General features: G+C 45.6%; 1 protein-coding gene and 1 long non-coding RNA gene across 5 annotated transcripts in view; one reads left to right on the top strand and one right to left on the bottom strand.

Annotated features, from left to right (window-relative positions):
* Positions 1-4,789, top strand: part of LOC107976219 (uncharacterized) — a 44,075-nt gene extending 39,286 nt beyond the window's left edge. For both annotated transcript variants that reach the window (XR_001719988.4, XR_002941915.3), the window contains one exon: positions 3,771-4,789. This is a non-coding gene — a long non-coding RNA (uncharacterized LOC107976219). The remainder of the gene's footprint in view (positions 1-3,770) is intronic.
* MYOM2 (myomesin 2) overlaps positions 1-23,161 on the bottom strand; it is a 131,671-nt gene that overhangs the window by 10,173 nt on the left and 98,337 nt on the right. For all 3 annotated transcript variants that reach the window (XM_063816856.1, XM_024344984.3, XM_054656508.2), the window contains 7 exons: positions 20,190-20,334; positions 20,017-20,076; positions 18,352-18,419; positions 12,951-13,064; positions 12,671-12,758; positions 12,096-12,134; positions 7,016-7,121 (listed from right to left, as the gene is read on the bottom strand). In XM_063816856.1, the coding sequence (XP_063672926.1) occupies positions 7,016-7,121; positions 12,096-12,134; positions 12,671-12,758; positions 12,951-13,064; positions 18,352-18,419; positions 20,017-20,076; positions 20,190-20,334 (620 nt within the window). The remainder of the gene's footprint in view (positions 1-7,015; positions 7,122-12,095; positions 12,135-12,670; positions 12,759-12,950; positions 13,065-18,351; positions 18,420-20,016; positions 20,077-20,189; positions 20,335-23,161) is intronic.

The following is a 23,161-nucleotide window of genomic DNA, read 5'->3' as shown; positions in this document are numbered from 1 at the left end:
TGAGTTACTAATTCTGAAACTGCTTGATGTAAATACTAGGATTGAAAACAAAACAAAACAAAAAACAACAACAGTAGGTGAGAGCCAGGCTTTACAGCTCAGGAAAGGAACAAGGCTTGAATGAAGCCTGTGGAGTTGGGCTAGGATCCAATCAGATTCTAGTACACAGACGGTGAGATGCAGAAGTGGACACGGATGAGCGAGTGTGTGCCTCCGTGTGCACTCACACGTCACCCAGCCCTGTCTCCAGAGCATGTAAGACCCGCGGCTCCCTGAGACATCGATAGTCTCTGATGCCACCCTTTGTCCAGGAGCCAGGACTTCTGGGATTGTAGAAATGGGGCAGAAAATACGAGATGAATTGGGAATGTTTTACGGGCCCAGAAAATAAGGCATTGCTCCTAAGAAGATGCAGGCACGCACACTGGAGCAAGCAGGAGACAACCGGAAGGAGCTCCCAAGGGCCAGAGCTGGAACAATTTGAGCAAAGTAACAGCTCATAGAACAAAGTCAGCATCCCTGAGTCCAAACGGATACAGCCAAGCAGCTGAATGAGGAGATGCACAGAGGAGAGGCCAGTGCCTCCCAGTGGAACAAATGTAAAAGGAAAAGGGAACTAGAAAATCACCCTCTACCCAGCCCCTCAGAAATCAGTGCTGAAGGCCAGATTCACTGCTGAACCTCAAATCCCAGTACACAGGTCTGCAGAGGGACAAGAGACTTGCCAAGTCCTAAAGTATTTACTAATTACCAAGAGAAAAATAATAACGTTCCCAGGAAGAGACGGGGCAGACATTGCCTTGACCCAGTGATCAGGTATCATCATGGCTTTTGTTGTATTCCAGCTAAAACTGAGTCACCAACCCAATCACGGGAAACACCAGATAAACCCAGACAGAGGGGCGTGCTTCCAAGTGACTGACAGAAGGCTTCAAGGCACCCAGGCCGAGAGAGACGAGGAGAGCCTGAGGAACTGTCCTACACAGGGGGGAAACCAGGAGCCAGGACACCTAATCACAACATGGGACCTGCAATTCAACACAGGAACATGCAAAAGGGTGTTCCTGGAAAAAAAGGTGCAATCTGAATGGTCTGTAGCAGAGTTAATAGTATTACATCATCATTCAGCGCCTGGTTTTGATGGTTATAAGGTGGCTACACAATACACTAACCTCAGGGGAAGAGAGTGGAGGTGGCTACACAAGGCGTTAACCTCAGGGGAAGAGGGTGGAGGTGGCTACACAAGACGTTAACCTCAGGGGAAGAGGGTGGAGGTGGCTACACAAGGCGTTAACCTCAGGGGAAGAGGGTGGAGGTGGCTACACAAGACGTTAACCTCAGGGGAAGAGGGTGGAGGATGAAAGGGAACTCCTTACTTTCTTCTCAACTTTTCTATGAGTCTAAAATTATTTCACAGTGAACGATTTAGAAATATTATAAATTTGTAACTGAATATTATATACAATAAAATAAATGGCTGGAAGTAACACAAGTGTAAAAATCTAAAAACTAAGTCTGAGATCAATGACTGACAGACCAGACACTGTGGTTCACGCCTGTAATCCCAGCACTTTGGGAGGCCGAGGCAGGTGGATCACCTGAGGTCAGGAGTTCGAGACCGGCCTGGCCAACATGGTGAAACCCCATCTCTACTAAATATACAAAAATTAGCCAGGCGTGGTGGCGCATGCCTGTAAACCCAGCTACTCAGGAGGCTGAGGTGGGAGAATCACTTGAACCCAGGAGGCAGAGGTTGCAGTGAGCCAAGATCATGCCACTGCACTCCAGCCTGGGTGACAGAGCAACACTCCGACTCTGTCGGAGGCAGGTAGATGGAAGCACAAGAACAGAGCCGGCGCCTCCGAGGCAGTGGTTCCGTCAAGTCCACTGAAGGTTTCAATAGCGCTGTGGTGTCCGAGCTCTTCTCAGTGTGGTCCAAAATTCAAGTCAACTCCACCTAGATCTTGCTCCCCTTTTGAAGGGAAATGTAGATAAAAGGGAGAAATTCCCAGAAGCTAGGAAATATTTGCTTCTAGGCTGGAGAGGACAGTGTTGAGGAATGCAGACCTCCTTTCAGAAGAGCCCCACAAGATGGGACAGCCTGAGGGGACCTTAACATACCCAGCAGCCTTTTGCTACTGCTGTCTAAATAGTAAACATCAGAACACATGCAGAGAACTGGAGACGCCCTGTGCTTTCTGAGAGGGGACTGCACATAACTGGAGCTCCCACCCCTGCAGCTGTCACAGGCCAGGACCGCAAGACACACCACACATCGGCTGAAGCCACGCCCAGGACAGAGGGAAGGTCCAGTCACCGCCCCAGCCCTTCCCACTGGAGACATGGCCAGCCACGGCCCCTCCCACCCTGTGGACATAAGGACGAAGATGTGCCGGGGAAGGTGTCTGGGGTGTCAGGCAGGCACCTCTCCTCCCAGTTAGTTCATGAGGTAGCTGAGATTTTAGGAGAGCATTTACAAAGTCAGACTCTGTGTGTGAAATCTGCTGAAATGAATTAAAATACACATTTGGAGTTTGAAGCATGCTCTTCTTTGTATGCCATAAAGACACTGTGAGGCATGTGAGGTGGCCAAGGCAAGAGGATTCCTTGATCCCAGGAGATCAGGGCTACAGTGAGCTAGAATGGCACCACTGCTCTCCAGCCCGGGTGACAGAGCAAGACTCTGTCTCAAAAAAAGAGAGAGAGACAGAGAAAGAGAGACTGCAATTTCTTTAGTTTCTGAGATACTTCCAAGACTTCAGTGGTCAATATATTCAGACTTTGAGATCTAGCCATGTCTAGATGATATATTAATCTCACCTTTCAGTAACAGAACAAAAGCTTTTCTCTTAAGAACATTTTTGCTGAATTCCTCTTTGCCTGCTTCTAACTCACGTTGAATAAGTTTCTAACCTTCCCTTAAAGTGACATGTTCTATAGCCTCTGATGTTTTACTCAGCATTTTTAACTAAAGAACAATTGTCTTTGCTTACGTCCACATTTCACAAAATTCTCATTGCACTCTATTGATTCCATGTCACCCATTAACACAAAATATTCCAGGACCCACAGCACCAGTCTTTGGCAGCTCCACTCCCTGGCTTCATAGGTTTTGTGAAGTGGATTATTTAGCCTCAAATGGCTAAAGTATATTTCAACAAATTTTCCAACTAATTTTCTTATTATTCTTTTTTTCCAGTTGCTATCTAATAAGAACGCATTTAGTCATCAAGCAGTGAATTATAATCATACATGATGACGACCTAATATAGTTTCATGTTGTTTAATAGTCAAATAGTAAGAAGTTAAGGTCTTATAGTTTAGTTATAAAGGTGTTAAAGAAATGCCTGTTGGCCGGGCGCGGTAGCTCACGCCTGTAATCCCAGCACTTTGGGAGGCCCAGGTGGGTGGATCACGAGGTCAGGAGATTGAGACCATCCTGGCTAACACGGTGAAACCCCATCTCTACTAAAAATACAAAAAATTAGCCAGGCGTGGTGGTGGGCACCTGTAGTCCCAGCTACTTGGGAGGCTGAGGCAGGAGAATGGCGTGAACCCGGGAGGCCGAGCTTGCAGTGAGCCGAGATCGCACCACTGCACTCCCGCCTGGGTGACAGAGTGAGATTCTGTCTCAAAAAAAAAAAAAAAAAAAAGAAATGCCTCTTTCGTTGTATAATGAATTTGTTTGCGGAAGAGAAAACATAGAAATAATGTTACTTTTACAAGTCTGTGGGATTTGCAACAACATCTCCTTCTCTTTTTGTATCTAGGGATGCTTTCTTCTGATCCAGGGTCACTGATGAGTCAGATGCATGAGCTGTGCCCCGATCTGCCTGCCTGTCTAGGACCCACCCTCTTCACTGGGCTTGGAGCTTCTCGGGAGAGCACTGATGAGAACCAGACCAGCCAGCGTTCAAATCCCTGCTCTTTCACTTAGTAGGGGTGTGACTGACAAAATGACATTTTCTCTCCCTGAACCCCAGTTTCCACATCTATAAAATGTGGGTATAAATACCTAATTCACAGGGCATTTGTGAGGATTAGATAAAAATAACATGTGTTGAATGCGTAACACAAAGTACCTGCTTGCTAACACTAACATGACCTATATCTACACACACTTCTGTGTGGTCATACACATCCACAGGGCGTGTTTAATCCTGTGTGTGGGTGTGTGTTTAATCTCTGTACCCCCCAGACCCAGCACAGTGCATGGCGTGTACTACAAACCACACAAGGCTGAAGAGGGGGGTGGCCTCTCCCAGAAGATGAACGTGTTTATGACAGATGGCAGGACACACATTGCAAGTGTGTACAACTTACAGCAAGACAATACGCTGTAAATAAGAAGGAAGCTCAAAGATGCTGATGATTAATTCTCCTTTTCCAGGGGAAGGTTTGATTCAGCTAGAAATGTAGATTTACTCATTGTCCTACAAAATAAATCCCGATAAACAATTACATCACAAAACACACCAGAGTTCTAGTCCTGTAAGCTCCTGTTATCACAGTCCTTTAAAAAAAAACACCCTGCCTTCAATACACTTTCCTAACAAATCCCTTAACATGGGATCTACACTGACTCCATTTCAGTTTGAATAAACAAGGCTAGTAAAATTAAACACGTGAGAGATTCCAAGCACAGAGGTACTGACTCCATTATAAGAAAAAAGCACACTATGTCAAAACTGAAATAGGAAAAAAGCTAAGAACATGTATGCTTTCAACTCTTCAATTTACTTACAGTCACCTAAGCAAACCAGTGATATTAAAAGTGAAATAGTCATAACCATTGATTTTCCTTTGGAAATATTCATTAGATAACTATGATATCTAAAGGCGGGGTGTGGGCGCCCTGGGTATAGGGCACTGAGGGGCGTTAACTAAAGGCGAGGTGTGGGCGCCCTGGGTATAGCGTACTCAGGGGCGTTAACTAAAGGCGGGGTGTGGGCGCCCTGGGTATAGGGCACTGAGGGGCGTTAACTAAAGGCGGGGTGTGGGCGCCCTGGGTATAGGGCACTGACGGGCGTTAACTAAAGGCGGGGTGTGGGCGCCCTGGGTATAGGGCACTGAGGGGCGTTAACTAAAGGCGGGGTGTGGGCGCCCTGGGTATAGGGTACTGAGGGGCGTTAACTAAAGGCGGGGTGTGGGCGCCCTGGGTATAGCGCACTGAGGGGCGTTAACTAAAGGCGGGGTGTGGGCGCCCTGGGTATAGCGCACTGAGGGGCGTTAACCAAAGGCGGGGTGTGGGCGCCCTGGGTATAGCGTACTGAGGGGCGTTAACCAAAGGCGGGGTGTGGGCGCCCTGGGTATAGCGTACTGACGGGCGTTAACCAAAGGCGGGGTGTGGGCGCCCTGGGTATAGGGCACTGAGGGGCGTTAACTAAAGGCGGGGTGTGGGCGCCCTGGGTATAGCATACTGACGGGCGTTAACTAAAGGCGGGGTGTGGGCGCCCTGGGTATAGGGCACTGAGGGGCGTTAACTAAAGGCGGGGTGTGGGCGCCCTGGGTATAGGGTACTGAGGGGCGTTAACTAAAGGCGGGGTGTGGGCGCCCTGGGTATAGGGTACTGAGGGGCGTTAACTAAAGGCGGGGTGTGGGCGCCCTGGGTATAGGGTACTGAGGGGCGTTAACTAAAGGCGGGGTGTGGGCGCCCTGGGTATAGCATACTGACGGGCGTTAACTAAAGGCGGGGTGTGGGCGCCCTGGGTATAGGGCACTGAGGGGCGTTAACTAAAGGCGGGGTGTGGGCGCCCTGGGTATAGGGTACTGAGGGGCGTTAACCAAAGGCGGGGTGTGGGCGCCCTGGGTATAGCGTACTGACGGGCGTTAACCAAAGGCGGGGTGTGGGCGCCCTGGGTATCGGGCACTGAGGGGCGTTAACTAAAGACGGGGTGTGGGCGCCCTGGGTATAGCATACTGACGGGCGTTAACTAAAGGCGGGGTGTGGGCGCCCTGGGTATAGGGCACTGAGGGGCGTTAACTAAAGGCGGGGTGTGGGCGCCCTGGGTATAGGGTACTGAGGGGCGTTAACTAAAGGCGGGGTGTGGGCGCCCTGGGTATAGGGTACTGAGGGGCGTTAACTAAAGGCGGGGTGTGGGCGCCCTGGGTATAGCGTACTGAGGGGCGTTAACTAAAGGCGGGGTGTGGGCGCCCTGGGTACAGTGTACTGAGGGGCGTTAACATCTGGGTGCCTTGACACCATCAAATAATTGGCCTGAACACGTCATCCTTTGGATAGCGAAGAGATCGTTAAAAAGCCACCGTCCCTGCTCTGTCTGTCCTTCCCACCCACCTGAAGTCCAGTTTTATCTGCGGTGATGTCTATAGGGGTTAGTGACCCTGATGCGAGTCCTGTTTTGGGGGACTCCTCGATTCAGCCAGCAGTTTGCCTGGTTGTTTCAGATGTCGGCTTGTGCTTTGGCTGGGAAGGAGCCACACCCCAGAGGCAGGGCAGCAGGGACCTGCCCAGTGCTATGGGTTGCATGAGAAGTCTCTGGTAGTTTTCTCAGTGATCCGTACCGACCCAGAGAAGCATGAAATACAGAAAACCTTGCTGTGTCTTCAGGCTTGGTCTTGTTTTCTTCCGTTTTTAATTTTAATGATTGGGCTTGTTTTGGTACTTTTACTTTTAATCAAGTCTAGCGGGAAACCAACAGACTGGAAATTTGGAGTCTGTTTTCTACAAATTATTTATTAGTTCTGCCTCAGCTCTCTGTTCGCTTCCAGAGAAAACGTGTGTTACTAGTAAAGCCACCTTTGGTGACTGAGACACTGGAGAAATTTGTCTGTAACACTATCAGGCATTTCTCCTCTGCCTCCTTCTTCCACGTCCTCCCCACTGCCGTGAGGGCCCCCTTCCCTGAGCTAAAGGTTGTCATCATTGCTCAAAATTATAAAACTTTGAGGGGAAATGGCAGTGCCTTGATGTTCCCCAGGGAGCGCCTGGTCCCAGCTGTGCGCCCTGGACAGCCCCACCTACGGCACGGCCTCCATCGGCTGCTGTCATACTTACTTGTGACACCAGTTCACTTTCATTTCTTCTGTAAAATACTTCATGAAACACTGAAGTCGTATTCCTTCTGGGGTGCAGAGTACCTTCAGTGGCGAAGCAGATTTCCCTGCAGAAAATAAAACATCCTCAGATCTAGGAAAAGGAGTGCTTGCTGTGTGATCACAGAAAGCATCGCTGCAGCAAGCCCTCCTGTCCCCACCTGCAATCCTGTTCTCACTTGTGTCTCTCATAAAGTCGGCCAGCCACAAATTCTTATACTTTATTCCCATGCTGTCTCCATTCATTAAACAAGCTCTTACCATGCTAGAATTATCTGAAAAGCTCTTTGCAGAATACTGTAAAAGATATAGAACTGTCTAAAAAGATTCAACATCTGCCCCTCAGCAGCTTTGCTTAAGAAAAGGAGGCAAAATAACAACGGTGCATGGCAAATGCTAGGTGAGTTAACCCCAAGCTGAACTATTGTAGAAAATCTGCAAAAGGGACGTTAAGATTTAGCAGGACTCTTTCAGGTGGGAGTCAAGCAGATGGGAGCACCTCGGCTGGTTCTTCAAGACAAATGAAACTTGGGTCAGAGGAAGGAAAGCAGAAGAAACCCCAGGGGCAATAAGAAAATGCAATAAACGAGAACACACACAGTGTACTTGGAATAAAAATGAAGACTAATTCGCTTGAGGTAGATGATCTATGGGTCAGAGGTCAGAAAGGAGAAGATAAGGAAGTAGCATTGATGAAGGCAGAAGCTCTGAACTGGAAGTAGAGATTGTTATCAGATATTCAACCTTTGGAAATTTACATTCACATACAGTTACCTAGAAAACTAGATTTACATAATTAGCACAGATAATGGAAAATAAGATGATCACCAACTGTTGTGGAGGATATTGTAACAAAGAGGCATTTTAAATAGTATTTTTTCATTTTGGGAAGCAACTTGAAATTTATATTATGAATCTTAAAATTACTTTTAGTTTTTACATAGTTATTGTGCTTCTAGGAGTTCAAAGAACATATTCCTAAATACTGAAAGAGCCTTTGCTTGCCCAAAGGTGTGCATTGTACAATTATTTAAAATAATGGAAACTCATTAATTTCTCTATAGAAAAGAGCTTAAACCATGATATTGTGGTTCCATGAAATAATAAGTAATTATTTTTTAAAGTGAATGTGAATGTAACATCTATATAAAACAAAGAAAATTATAAAATATGTGGGGGAAAAAAACAACATGAACGGTATTTGTGACTCCGAGTATGTAAAGAAATAGAAACCAAAATAGAAACTGTTATGATGGCGAAGCTCTTTGTTTTCCTTTTATCCTTAAATACACATGAGGAAAGAAAGAGCACCAACCAAAAATAAATAAATAAAGGCCCCCTCCGTGACAGAGTTCAGGAAGAATGAAGAGATGGTGTGCGTGAAGCTCTCTCCGGCTGCGTCACCGCGTCACGCCGAGGTACTGCCTGCGGCTGCGTCACCGCGTCACGCCGAGGTACTGCCTGCGGCTGCGTCACCGCGTCACGCCGAGGTACTGCCTGCGGCTGCGTCACCGCGTCACGCCGAGGTACTGCCTGCCTGCGGCTGCGTCACCACGTCACGCCGAGGTACTGCCTGCCTGCGGCTGCGTGGCCGCGTCACGCCGAGGTACTGCCTGCCTGGACTTCCACACCTCCCTAAACCCCGCTAGTCCACTGCAAAGGAGGAAACCACCCAGGAACCTGAGGGACAACAGGGGAGGAAATGACAGAATTTGAGCCCATCCCCAGAGCTTCTGGAGGTGGAGGGAGGGGCGTGAGGTCTAGGGAACTGTGCGGGGCTAAGAAAGCCAAAAAGTGCCCAGGGAACGGAGTGAGCTCAGGCCTTGGAGGGTCCCTGCATCTGGGCCGGCTGCAGACAGGAGGGTTATTGAAAATCTGTAAGAGGCAGAGATCCCTGACCACCATCTCCCCTCCCCAGTCAGGTGGGACTCTGTTTCCTCTACTCGGAGACAGGAGTTCACCTTTCGAGGAATCACAACTTGAAAAACAGCTTGGGAACTGGGTGAAGTCAACACACTGCAGAGCCATATTCCCCCACACGACCCCCCTTCCCTCTGCTCAAATTCCCTGACACTTACTCATGAGACCAACACCACCCTAACCAGGCAGAACACGGGAGGGTCGGAGCAGCCTGAGAGCAAAGCACACAGACCAGAAGCAGCTCCCCCAGCCTCCATCAGCCTCTCCCAATGCACCTCCATCCTCCCCCAGTGCTCCCCCAGCCTCCGTCAGCCTCTCTCAGTGCTTCCCCATCCTCCCCCAGTGCTTCTCCAGCCTCTATCGGCCTCCCCCAGTGCTCCCCCAGCTTCCATCAGCCTCTCCCAGTGCTCCCCCAGACTTTATCAGCCTCCCCCAGTGCTCCCCCAGCCTCCATCAGCCTCTCCCAGTGCTCCCCCAGCCTCCCCCAGTGCTCCTCCAGCCTCTATCAGCCTCTCCCAGTGCTCCCCCAGACTTTATCAGCCTCCCCTAGTGCTCCCCCAGCCTCCATCAGCCTCTCCTAGTGCTCCCCCATCCTCCCCCAGTGCTCCTCCAGCCTCTATCAGCCTCCCCCAGTGCTCCCCCAGCCTCCATCAGCATCCCTCAGTGCTCCCCCAGCCTCCATCAGCTTCTCCCGGTGCTTCCGCAGCCTGTATCAACCTCCCCCAATGCTCCCCCAGCCTCCCAGGGCTCCTGTGTATGAGTCTGTATGCATCAGTGTGTGAGTCTGCACAAGTGTGTGCCCATATGAGTAAGTGTGTGTATGAGTGTGTGTGTCAGTGTGTGAGTTCACATGTAACTGTGTGCATGTATGAGTGTGTGAGTGTGTAGGGTGTGGGTACACTGGTGTGTGTGAGTGTATGTGTGAGTGGGAAATCGTGTGTGTATGTGACTGCTGTGTGAGTGTGGGGATGTGAGTGTGTGGGTGTGAGTGTGTTGACAACATGCCTTCCACTTCTTCCATTCTGATATGTCAGGGAGAGACTCCAGCCCATGGTGTCCGGTTTCCCATGAGAATAAAGGCTCCCTATTGATGTGGGAAGTTCTGGGCCTGTCCCCTCTGTCCCTGTCCAACTCCCAACATAATGTGCATGTCTCCTCAGCCGCTGCATCTCTGCCTCGAGGTGACAAGCACACAGTGAGGACTCTGCTTTTTGCATTTTCCTTATACACACTCACTCTTCAAGACCTTCTGGTCAGTTCTATTATCCATGAGTGGCCCTTGGACACATTATGAGATATTTTAACACAAAATAATTTCATGAGTATAAGAGTAAAGCCACATTTTTACTACCAAAAGCAATCTAAAGATTGAATGCAATTCTTATCAAAATTTTGATGTTGTTTTTCACAGAAATAGAAAAATAATCCTTGTCCAGTCACAGTGGCTCAAGCATGTAATCCCAGTACTTAGGGAGGCCTCGGTGGGCGGGCGGGCGGGCGGGCGGATCAAAATGTCAGGAAATGGAGACCATCCTGGCCAGCATGGTGAAACCCCATCTCTACTAAAAATGCAAAAAAATTAGCTGGGTGTGGTGATGCGTGCCTGTAGTCCCAGCTACTCTGGAGACTGAGGTAGGAAAATCGCTTGAACCCAGGAGATGCAGGTTGCAGTGAGCCGAGATTCACCCACTGCACTACAGCCTGGCAACAGGGAAAGACTCCGTCTCAAAAAAAAAAAGGAAAAATAATCCTAAAAGTCGTATGCAACTAGGAAAGCCTCTAATAGTCTAAACAATCCTTAGGAAAAAGAACAAAGCTGGAGGCATCGCGCTCCTGATTTCAAAATATATAGTTACAGAAACCAAAACAGCATGGCACTGACATGACAACAGACAGATCGGCCAATGGAACACGATAAAGAGCCCAGAAATAAAATTAAATTATTGATGGTCAATTGATTTTCAACAAAGATGCCAAGAAGACACAATAGGGAAAGACAGTCTCTTTAATAAATGGTGCTGGAAACACTGAATATCCACATGCAGAAGAGTGAAATTGGCGCTTTAACTTATGCCACATGGAAAAATCAACGCCAATTGGATAAAAGACTTAAACGTAAGACCTGAAACTGCGAAGCCGCTGGAAGGAAGCTCGTGGGGGAAATGCTTCGCCGCATGGATCTGGGCAGTGATCGCTTGGATAGGACATCAAAAATACAGGCAACAAAAGCAAAAGTAAATAAATGGGGCTGCACAAAACTAAAAAGCTTCTGCACAGTAAAGAAAACAATTGACAAAATGAAGAAAGAACCCATGGATTGGGAGAAAATATATTCAAGCTATGCATTGGCTAAGGGACTAATATTCAAAATCCATAAGGAACTGAACTCCACAGGAAGAAAACAACCCATTAAAAACGGGCAAAGGATCTGAACAGATATTTCTCAAAAGAAGACAGAAAAATGGCCAACAGATACATGAAAAATACTGAACATCTCTAATCATCAGGGAAATGCAAATTAAAACTGCAGTGAGATATCATCTCACACCTGTTAGAATGGCTATTATCAAAAAGACAAAAGATAAAACACTGGCAAGCAGAGAAAGGAACACTTGTGCATGGTTGGTGGCATGTAAATTAATATAGCCACTATAGAAAAGAGTGTGGAGTTTCCTCCAAAAACAAGCTGAACTGACATGTGATCCAGCAATCCCACCTCTGGGCATTTATTTGTAAAGATAACATATGGTTTAATGTGTACGACGCAAAGTGAGAGGTTTAAAAATTCATTACGGCTATTCAACATATGTAAAAAGCTGCTCATAGCAATTATATACAAAGCAATCATGCCAATTAACCTAAGACAGGATAGAAGAAGTGGCTAATCAGGAAGCCCAAACTGAGTTTCTTAAAGTAAAACTCAAACTCCAGACAAAACTGAGGGAAATCCTTTAAAAAGCTTCATCGGCAGCAGATCACCACCCTGCCCTTCCATCCAGGGCCTCCCACAGAACACGCACCACAGCTCCATGGTGCCCTCTTTTGCAGCAGTGACTTCCCGTGTCAGGAAATAGTGATTTCAGCACCCCAAATGACTTGAAAATTAAAAGGCATTTACTTACCACAGACTCTACTCATTGCCAAAATCATATCATCATACACTGAAAATGAGAAGGGATACGCACCATTACGACATGTAACTTTAACCAAAAGCAGCATTTTCAATGTTTAATTAAATCGATACAGGAAATTGTGATGTTCAGTTGAAAAATGAATCATTAAAATGGCAATATTTATCCATAAAAGGCTTATGTGTGCGATAAACCCTTCTAACCTATTCACTTTTTAAACAAGGATCAAGAACGTTTTACTCAACATAAATCCAACTCTACATTTAACTGAATCACTGCCTCAGTGTTTCCATCATTTTAACTGCATTAGTAATGCGTTGCTTGGCTTCTGATGATGGACCGAAATGACGTTTCATATAAACCCAGAGTAATATCATACATTATTCTAAAACACTGAAAAAACTCTGAAGGCAACCAAAGAACAAATAGTTTTTTCTACAGTGTTACTGCTAAAGAAACAAGCTGTGCTATAGCTGAGGCTAGAGATAGACCTGCCTTCAGAATACATCGCATCCTGTTGGTGAAAGGAATTTCTTGTTCACAGAACAAAGGAGGTTTTCTTTTACCTTTGCCAGCTATTTCAAGGACGGACACATCTTGCCCTCTGTCATCTTTCAAGGTTGCCTTGTATTCACCGTGGTCCTTCTTTGACAACTGCAAAGAAAACACATTCCATATTTATGTAAAATCAATACTGCAATCTTAGAAAACGTAATAAACTCTAATACATTTTCTTTGCAAACCACCGAAATTCAGGATGCAAATTAGAGGAATGCAGAATTTACGAGTTATTTGAAAGTGCCGTTTTTGTTTTGCTTTCGTCTTGTGTTACTCAATGCCTGATACCTTTGGGATGAGCAGCTCACAGATTCCCCTCTCCAGGTTAGGCAGTGTCTCCGTTTCATACAGAACATCATCCTTGAGCCATTTGAAAACGGTTTCTTTCTTGGTGTTTGCAACCTGTGAGGTAGAAAGCTTAAGTTTAGTATGTAAATCATTCTGACTCATGAGAAAAAGAAAGTCTATTAGAATTTTAAATCACAGAGCCCCCCCCCTCAAAAAATCTTAGTTTTTACTATAGACAGTCTCAGACGAAGGCTTATGGAAAAGCTGTCGCTCCCAATAACGTCAAACACATTTCTAAATTCCACCTTCTAAGATAATTAAGTCCTCACAGTTGCTCACAGAAGGACAAATGATTCTCGTCATTCTAGTCCATGAAATTAGACGGCATAAAGATCTTTTGGTCTATATGAAATGTCATTAACAAAGACAAGTCTTAAGCAATATATATGGGGATTTCTGAATAATAGAGAATATTCTGAGGGGTCTATAAAGCTGGTTGGCAGCTGCTCTTTTAGCAGCATCACATTTCAGGTACAGGGACACAAAGAAAATGAAATCTTAACACAAAAATGCTCACTAGAGGTGAGGACCTTCCCTATACTGAAATTCCTCACAATTCAATCGCTGGCTAGAAACTAAGCTTTGCGGAACTCCGAAGATAAATGAGCATTCCAATTCACATGCTCCGGCGTTGGTCTGAGGGACGAGGAAGAATTCTGATTCAGCATGGCAGAATGTTTGAATCCCATGAGATTATACAAGTCTGACAATTCGATGTTCACATCCCATGTGAATTCAAGAAGAGTGATGTTGATGACAAAAGAATGAAAATGATTCAACAGTGTGATCAGCTCTGCTAGAGTAACAGTGCAACACAGCTTAGAATTTCCACATCCGCTATGGGAAATGGCATCGTTCTTGACAGCACTGGGACTGAATCTCTGTGAAGCAGGGGTTTCGTCTGTTTCACTAACACTTGTCCCCAAGTGCATGGCTGCCTGCCTGGCACCCAGAAGTTGTCCCATCAATGTTTGTGGAATACATAGATGGAAGGTATCCCACTGAGCTGCAAAGTAGTGTCTTCCTTCTAAATCAGAACCACTCCTTTATAACAAATCTTAGAATGGACTGCGGCTGAGGCTCCACGACTCTAGCAGACAATTCCCTTTGCTTTAACATTTCAAAATTTTCTTTGGTGTCTGTTTTCAATGCCAATCTAATTGCTTACTGTCTCTTAAGTCAATACTGTTTTCTCTTCATCTCTTCTTCAAAAAAATTTTACATTGCTGGTCCTTTCCAATAAATGCCTTTCCAATGACCTTCAATTTCTGTTTTCTGAAATAAATATCTGTAATTAATGTATTTGTCCTATAATTGGGGGAGGCGGTTCTAATTCCCCAAAATAACTCATTTGTTTCTTCTCTGCACTCCCTCAACTTCTCTCTACCATAAACTCTTCAAAATATGGGCACCTAAACTGTACATGAATGTCTAGGAAAGATGATTACATCACCTCTTAGGCTACATATGGCCCATGCCTGACTCACACTTCCTAAGAGTCAGCGCTAATTCTCCACTTCTGCTGTGTAAGAAATGTTTAACAGATTTTCTTATGTTTATGATTGTGGTTTCTCTGTGTCTTAAACTTTTAAAAATGGTTTTCTCTGAAGTTATAATGTGACTGCATCCTTGCATAAGTTTTTCTCCATCTATTTTTTCACGTTAATAATTTTTAAAATAACCATCTGCACCACATTATTAAATGAAAAACCCTGTAGACAAAACGGTGCACAGAATCACAGGCTTGACAGGGACGCAAGTATGTAAATCAAATGTATTAAATTGCACAAAAAACCCTCAAATCTCAAGTAATATTAGTTTTCCCAATATCTGTGTTTAAAGATTTATGAATCACTTTAGTCAGGGAACCTAAAATAATTTTAAATATTTATAGACGGTTCTATCCCACTAAGATGATATCAGAGCCCACGGAAAGCAGAACTCGGGGGTCTCGCCACTGGCCTTGGGAGTGCACACACACCTTGTATGGCACGGTCAGAACAACAATACCAACAACAACAAAAAGAATAAACCGGCACCATAACCAAGTCACTCTGACTTGCTCTGGGCTTTGAGTTGCTGACTCCCTAAGGAACTGATTTTTGCAGTGCTGATGTCTAAAATTTGGAAGAAACATACCTTTCTGTGCAGGGTAAATAATTTGAGAAAGTTGTTTTTGCAGCATAAATGGACTACATACACAGGCTATCATCAGTCACCTGGCGGGATTCTTCCCTTTAAATATCCATTGTGCTTTTCATTTGTTGAGCAAGACTTCTAAAGACCACCTCCCTTGCAGCTTCCTTGCAAGCAAACTTCTTCTCTTCTTTTATAAATGTTTTCATTTCTGAATCTTCCTTTTAAACACACTAGTGCAAGAAATTCACTACCAAAAATAAATCTAAGTATTTTTCTATAATAAATTTATCACAACCTTGAGCATGTTATCGAACCTATCGAATCAAAGCCTTAGCTCTAGTTATCACTAATATATATATAATGTATTATCAATTATATATATATAAATTTCTTTCAAGAAGAGAGGAAGGGAAAACTATTGATTTAAGAGACAGTAAGCAATTAGATTGGCAATTAAAATATATATTATAATTTATATATATATATATATATACAGGAAATCAGATTGCAAATTAATTACCAATACTGAGGATGGTCAGAATAGTAAGAAGGTTCCTTTCATCACACAAATTTCTAGGAGCAACCTGCACCTATCTAGGGTGTGTTCAACACCCACCTAGTTCCAAACCCCCATGCCCCATCCTCCTGCAAATCCCCTTGCCCAGGTCCAGTCCCGAGTGCACTGCAGACCTCCGCTCCACAGGCACGCACTTGCTCTTCACGGCAGGTCCCCACCTGACACTTAGGCTCATCAACAAGCTCACACCCCAGTGTCCCCGCCGAGGTGGCCAAGTGGAGATCACCAAGGCTTAGCCCTGCCTCCTCTCCATTTATCCCGCCTGGCCTCACTTTCCTGCTCAACTTAGACAGCTGGTTGACCAACTAACGACAGTTAAGCAAGACCCAAAGTTCCTATTCCATCTTCCCTTCTTGCAACTTCCATCCAGCAAGACCCCAATCATGAGTCTGTCCCCTGACTCACACCAGGTCACTGGCCACGTCTGGAAAAATCAATCCCAACACCCCTATGTGGGCCACTACGAGCTATCTCCACGTTGATGCACTCAACATTGATTTCCATTCTTAATAAGGAGCTGCTGTCTTGCCTCCTTCAGTGGCAATCACAGCCCACTCCCGCCACTCCCCCCACTGTGGGCTACCTTCCTCATCTTCAACACCCTCCAACCCTTCACTGGAAAGAGCATGAAACCAACGGGCTGCACTGATGGATCCGCCGCTTGCTCTGCCCTGGTTTTTGGCATCCCCCCCGCCCCCTCATTGTCCTTCACAGGGAGCTGCCCTGGGGGCCAAGCAGCCCCTTGCATGGCTGTGCTGACCTCCTGGTCTCATCTCCCTCCAGGCCAGCACTGCCCCTCCTGTGTCCCCATGCGCTCCCCTTCCTTCACCTGTGACTCCTCTTCCACTGACCCCTCTGCCTATAAATAGGATTGAGTGTCTCCATCCAGAAAGAAAGACAAAGCCACCCTGACTCCCCTCTCTCTCCCTCACTGCCAGCTGAGCACCTCAGAGGGCAGCGGGCTCCTGCTCATATCCCCCCTTGTGTCCCATCTCCTCAGCCCACCACGTAGAGACCCCGCCTTGCCAGGGAGTGGGGTTGGAAAGCCCAGCACCCAGCCCGTGCTGCCTCCAGCTGTCCCTGCTCAGCCGGCCATGCAGCGCTGCCTCCAGCCGCCCCTCCTCACCCGGCCACGCAGCGCTTCACTCCAAAGTCCCTCCCTGCCAGCGGCCACCAAGTCACTTGCTTTCCCTCTGAACTCTCTGAGGGTTTCTGCTTAATAATCCCGGAGCTGGTCTCCTCTTCTCCTCTGACAATCTGAATTTTCCAGAATGCCCCAATTGTTCGTGATGTTCCTGTCTCTAAAGGCTGTCCTTTGGCAGCTTGACCCACTTGCGTCATGTCCACAGCCAAGCATTCCCAATACCTCATGAATCCACACACGATATCTCATGAATCCACATGCTCCAGTTGACTTTCCCATTGCTGCCAGGTTCACATGTCCTGTCGTGAGCCGGTTATGCCTTACTGACCATTCCACGGATATAACTAAATCTTTGTGAAATTGAATGTATTCTCAAAACCCTAAAACTTGGCCCTCCCCGTACAGTGCTGATCTCAAGAAATATCACACCCACTCGGTCCTCCAGTACACTTCCCTCTCACCCACACCCAGCTACTTGCCAGCCCCTGCTGGTTTTAACTGCTGGATGTGTATCCTAAATCTCCTTCTCTCTGTGGATATGAAACTGCCCTGCTGGAGTTACCATCTCTCAGCAGGCTACTGAAGCGTCGTCCTCCAGCCCTGCCACCTCCAGCCTTCCTTGTCAACAAGCAGCCCGTGTCACTGCACTAACAGCCCTCAGGTGCTCTGTACCCTCTCAGTCCATGGCCAGCCTCTGGGTCCTGCAGGGGAATGCCCCACTTGCCCACCAGCCTTGGGTTTTTTATTGTTTTTATTTTTAAGTGCACAGTTCAGCTTCTCTGTCCCTCCCTGCTGCTGGATCTTCCTAGAACCATCTTTTCTCACTCACTGGCCTGCATAATTCTTAGTCCCCTTCGCACATGCAGCTCAGGAATCATCTCTTTATTGAAACTATCTGTTTACTTTTCTCTCTTATCCAGCAGACAATAAGAAACTAATTTGGGAGTAAAAACAATGCATTATTGATCTTTTTCCCCCATCCCCTCATCCTGAGACAGTCAAATAGTAGGCAGTTATTAAATTGAAGATTTGCTGCTTAAAAAACAGATTTTTATATTTAGTAATAAAACATATTTCATTACTACATTGTTAAATGAAACTGAAAGAAGTATCTTGTCTCCAAAGCATGCCTTTCCTTTCCTGATGAACTCGTATGAGCAGCACTTCTAGGTGTATTTCACCAGGGCACGCTTTCTCATAAACTCACTTAATAATCGTTTAAGTAAAATTTTTATAATCCAACCTTCCATTGCATCCCACTACACTGTAATCTTTTCGTGAAGAAGAAAAGATAAGCACTGAAGTCCAAGCATTAAAAAGTCCACAGGACCCAAAAGCCACTCCGCCCATCCGCAGCTACACAGGCACCACACGTTTCCTCACCAGCATCACAGATCTGGCCACAGCTGCTCCCTGAAAGGCCTCTCTGATAGGAACCAGAATGAGATTTATTGTTTTCCTGTTAGAACCGGGTTTCTCACCTTGCAAACAAGTCGAACTTCACATTCTTCGGTGACATCCCAGTGCAAGTACTCAGCAAAATGAGGGCCTAAGGAGGTAAAAAGGGAAGACAACATATAAAAAAGGAAAAACAAATAAATATATAGCTATTATATATATATACCTACACATATACGCATGGTGTGTATATATAATACATAAGAACGTATTATATATATTTATGTAATGCATTTTTGGCAGAAGACAATAGCTGTGGAGGATGAAACTGAGATAGTTTTCAGGCCTGGGATGTCAACACTTGTTAACACTGATTCTCCACTGGGATCTGTGCTTCCTGGTAGGAGCGTACGTCTGATGGCTCCTTCTTACTGACATCTCATATCTATTGCTCTTCAGAAAGGAGGCTATTGAAATAATTATATTTTGTTTCCCAAAGTATATGTCTAACTGAACATTCGACAACATGGTAAATAATACCTTTAAATAAGAGAATAGATATGAGATAAAGAAACAACAGTTTGACATAGCAATTTTGTAAAACACATTTTCTTTAGATAGCATTCAAGATCAAAGACAGGTTTATATATGTTTTTTAAAAATGTTAATCATTTTTAGTTAAAATACATGTAGGAATAAGTCATACACTAATACCCTTTTGCCATTCAATGCAAAAATACAAAGCAGATTTGGAAAGTATGTGTTCACTTCTTTCATATACATAAATACATCCTACAAAGTTGGCCCAAAAATGTTTATAATGTAGAAATAAGTAAAATATTTGTGACTATTAGAAATAAAAACAATGAAAAATAATAAAAATGAATGTTTTGATTTTATGTTTCATAATTCATATTCTAATTTTTCTCAAGAAGTACAGAAATCCCACATATAAAAATGTTTTTTGAGGCTGGGCGCAGTGGATCACCCCTGTAATCCCAGCACTTTGGGAGGCCAAGGTGGGCGGATCACGAGGTCAGGAGATCGAGACCATCCTGGTTAACACGGTGAAACCCCGTCTCTACTAAAAATACAGAAAAAATTAACCGGGCATAGTGGCGGGCGCCTGTAGTCCCAGCTATTCGGGAGGCTGAGGCAGAACGGCGTGAACCCGGGAGGCGGAGCTTGCAGTGAGCCAAGATGGCATCACCGCACTCCAGCCTGGGCAACAGTGCAAGACTCCATCTCAAAAAAGAAAAAAAATTCTTTGAATAAACCCTTGGGGTATGTTTGAGAATCTAAAGTGTATCCATTTTCCTTTGTATCTAGTTAACATGTATTTGTAAAAGCAATCTATTTAAAACATATTGTTTGTAGTTAGAAAGTTTAACAGCTCCCACAATCTTAAGTAGAATGAGCAATTTCCTGGTGATAGGAATAGCCTCTACTGCCTTCTCTACATTTCAAAGCCAAATGAAGCCACCACCTCCTCTACCCCCATTCTTTATTCTTTTCATTAAAATTGCTGGACTCCGTTTGGACATTAAAGCTAGAGGCACGCTTTCCTCTTCACTCCCCTGCTATAAAGCAGGTTCCTTTCCTATGCAGTTGGTAAGTCTAACCTCTTAATCATTTAAAACAGCCTTTAGGGTCGCTTGGGATCATATAAGATCTGCTTCTGACAAATACTCCAATCATCTTTGCTTTATGCTAGGGGCAGGGGAGCCGGTCAGAGTGAGGAAACTCACCTTGTTTCCTGAGAAATTCTTTCCTTTGAAACTCAGCCTCTTCCAGCACAGTCTTGAATGCTAAATTCAATATTTAAAAAAATATATATGAAACATGCTTGCTTCTCTCCAGTTAAAAGAATTTCATCTGAATTATCTTGTATGGACATGTGGAAATATTCGATATAGCATACCATCTCCAATAAGAACTAGAGAAGACTGACTTTTGGCTTTCCCATCATGAATCTGCACAGTGTAGGTCCCCTCATTTTCAATACTAAATCGATCCATCACCATCTCAATAATGCCAGTAGCTTTGTCACATTTAATTCTGTGTATCTGCAAGCAAAACAAGGGAAATGGAGAATTATACAAGGAAATCTCTCCTAGTTTTCCCTTGCAACATTTAACAATTGCATCAGCCATGAGATCTCAAGGGATTATGACAGGAAGAAACCAAAATGAAATTTTATCAAGGAAACCTCTGGGTGAACAAGGATCAAACAGTGGGTATGAGCTGTCACTCAGTGACAAAGCCTGGCTGTGTGAGGAGATCTGAGAGTCCAAACCAGGGACCTTCTAGGCAGAGACTCCACACCTACCCAAGAATGAGTTACTAACGTGAAGCAGATAAAATTCACAGGAGAAAATAAAATGATACGCAATTGATATGAATGATAACGATCACCAGCTGATGACAAAAATCCCACATGGATAGCAACAACAGGCAATCTCCACAGCCACTGTCATCTTCAGCTCCCGGGACACAGCACCCACAAGCCCCAGCCTGCTGTGGTCCATCAGGGTGCAGGGGTTTCAGGTGAGGAAAGGATAAATGGACCTCCAACAGGTGTTGACTTTTTTGATCGCTTTTATTTTTTAAATGTTTCATTTTATTCTACAGTACATGCACAGATACATATGAATGTGTTTTATTTAGGTAATCCTACAAGTCAAAGAACAAGTGTTTCTCTAACACACAGATGAATTGAGCAAATTTGATCTTTTGTTTCCCTCTGATTTTGTGATGATTATTTATTAACTTTTTAACTTCACTAAAACCATTTTCCCCATCTTTATTAATGCTTATTTCTCTTTTTTATGTTTTGTTTGTTTGTTTTTTGTTTTTTTTGCTGGTTGCCTTATTTGGGGGCTTGATATTTTTACCTTTTTGTGCTTCTTGATAATTATTAAAGTTATAAATTAATATTAATACTTAAATTTCACTTTTTCACTTAAATAACTCTAATTCTAATGAAACCTTTCAAAACATCAATCAGCCTGTGTAATTTTTAGAACTGTTTCAAACCAATTTCATATGGTATTGGTCTTTGCCAATATATGTTCTTAATATATTAGACCATCTCTTCCTTGTAATTCTGAAAACGAGTTTTCCTGTGTAGCAGTATATAAATTTGTCACATCCCTGTGGTCCCAGCTACAGGGAAGGCTGAGGCAGGAGGATCGCTTGGGCAACAGAGAAAGACCCTGTCTCAAAAAAATAAAAAGAAAAAAGAAATTTTGTTAGGCTGGGTGCAGTGGCTCACACCTGTAATCCCAGCACTTTGGGAGGCCAAGGTGGGCAGATCACCTGAGGTGGGGAGTTCGAGACCAGCTTGGCCAACATGGTGAAACCCCAACTCTACTAAAAATACAAGAATTAGCCAGGTGTGGTGGCGCACGCCTGTAATCCCAGCTACTCAGAAGGCTGAGGCATGAGCTTGAACTCAGGAGGCAGAGGTTGCAGTGAACCGAGATCACAGTCACTGCACTCCAGCCTGGGCAACAGAGTGAGACTCTGTCTCAAAAAAAGGGGGAAAGAAGAAATTTTGTCATATATAACGCATACAACCAAACCACAAACATTTGCCCACATAGTTCCCCCTCCCTGCCTGCAGTGCAGCTGTCTTGTTGCTAAGATAGGAGAAAGACTGGGAGGCTGTTGGTTGGTCTGAGAACACTACATTGCATCACTTCATGATTTCTAGGTTACACTGTATCACAGGAATAGTCCACAGAAGCCTGGACTACCTGCCTCTCTGCTGCTTTGGTGATGAATGCAGGGATACATTTCATGCCTTGGAGTTCCCTGAGGGCCATGCCCCAAAGTTCTGAGCTTGCAGGCCTCTCTGCAACAGTGCAGCTTCTGCCCACCCTTGCCGTGGCCACCTCACCCGAATGCAGCCCTTGTGACTGGCTCCAAGGGAGACTTCCCTGATGCCCCGGGGTGAGGCTTGGTGTTTTATGGGGTTTCCACAGCTCTGCCTCCCTTCCCCCAGTAGCACCCTGCCCTTGGGAGCAACCTCCCCACCCTACCTATCCACCTGCCATCTGTCTGTCTCGCCAGACAATGAGCCCCTGAGAGCAGGCATGGCCTTACTCATCCCTGCAGCCTCACGCTGTGCCCAGCATCATGCCTGGCAGTGAGAAACACCAAACACACGTCCAACAAGGTTCTGATGAGAAAGTCAGCTGGAGGGGGCTTAGCTCACCCTGCCATCTGTGGCATTGAGGTGGCTGTGGTCTCTGACACTACTAAGTGACACAGCAATTTTGGAAGATAATTATGCTTCTAGGTGAGAGCCCGCGGACATGGTCAGGACCGGAGCATGCTTCCCAGTGCAGAACTGAGAAGCCTTCTTGATCAACTGAGACCATCCCCTCCAGATCAGTCATCGGCTGAAACTATGAACCTGTCCCAGTCCGTCCTTCCTCCATCCCTGGCTGCACCTGTCACCTCTCTTCCTTCAACAGCTAACCCCCTGCACCACCCTCTTTGACCTCCCTGCCTTGGTGCAGCCACACCCTGGGCACAGAAGCCCCACCCCAGGCAGCATCTGGGGTAGAGACCTCCCAAGGCCTTCACCTGCTCCCAGCTCACCTTCCCCACACCTCTGCTCACTCAGCCTTTGGGATGTGCTAACAGATACCGAAAGGTGTTATGGCTGCTAGTGGATTGCGTTGTACTCCACCGGGATGATACAGTGTCTGACATTGAGCAGGGTCTTGACGGTAGAAGGAGCACATCCCAGTGTGTGACTCATCCTAAATGCAGCAGTAATGCAAGGCAGGATGGCATCGAGGGCATCCAATGTCCAACGCGGGAATCGCCCCAGCCATGCCACCGTAGAATCACGGGAGTGTGGATGCCCGGCCTCGGCTTCCT

Source organism: Pan troglodytes, chromosome 7, assembly GCF_028858775.2.
Source record: "Pan troglodytes isolate AG18354 chromosome 7, NHGRI_mPanTro3-v2.0_pri, whole genome shotgun sequence".
Lineage (NCBI taxonomy): Eukaryota > Metazoa > Chordata > Mammalia > Primates > Hominidae > Pan > Pan troglodytes.
This window is presented reverse-complemented; position numbering and strand designations above follow the sequence as displayed.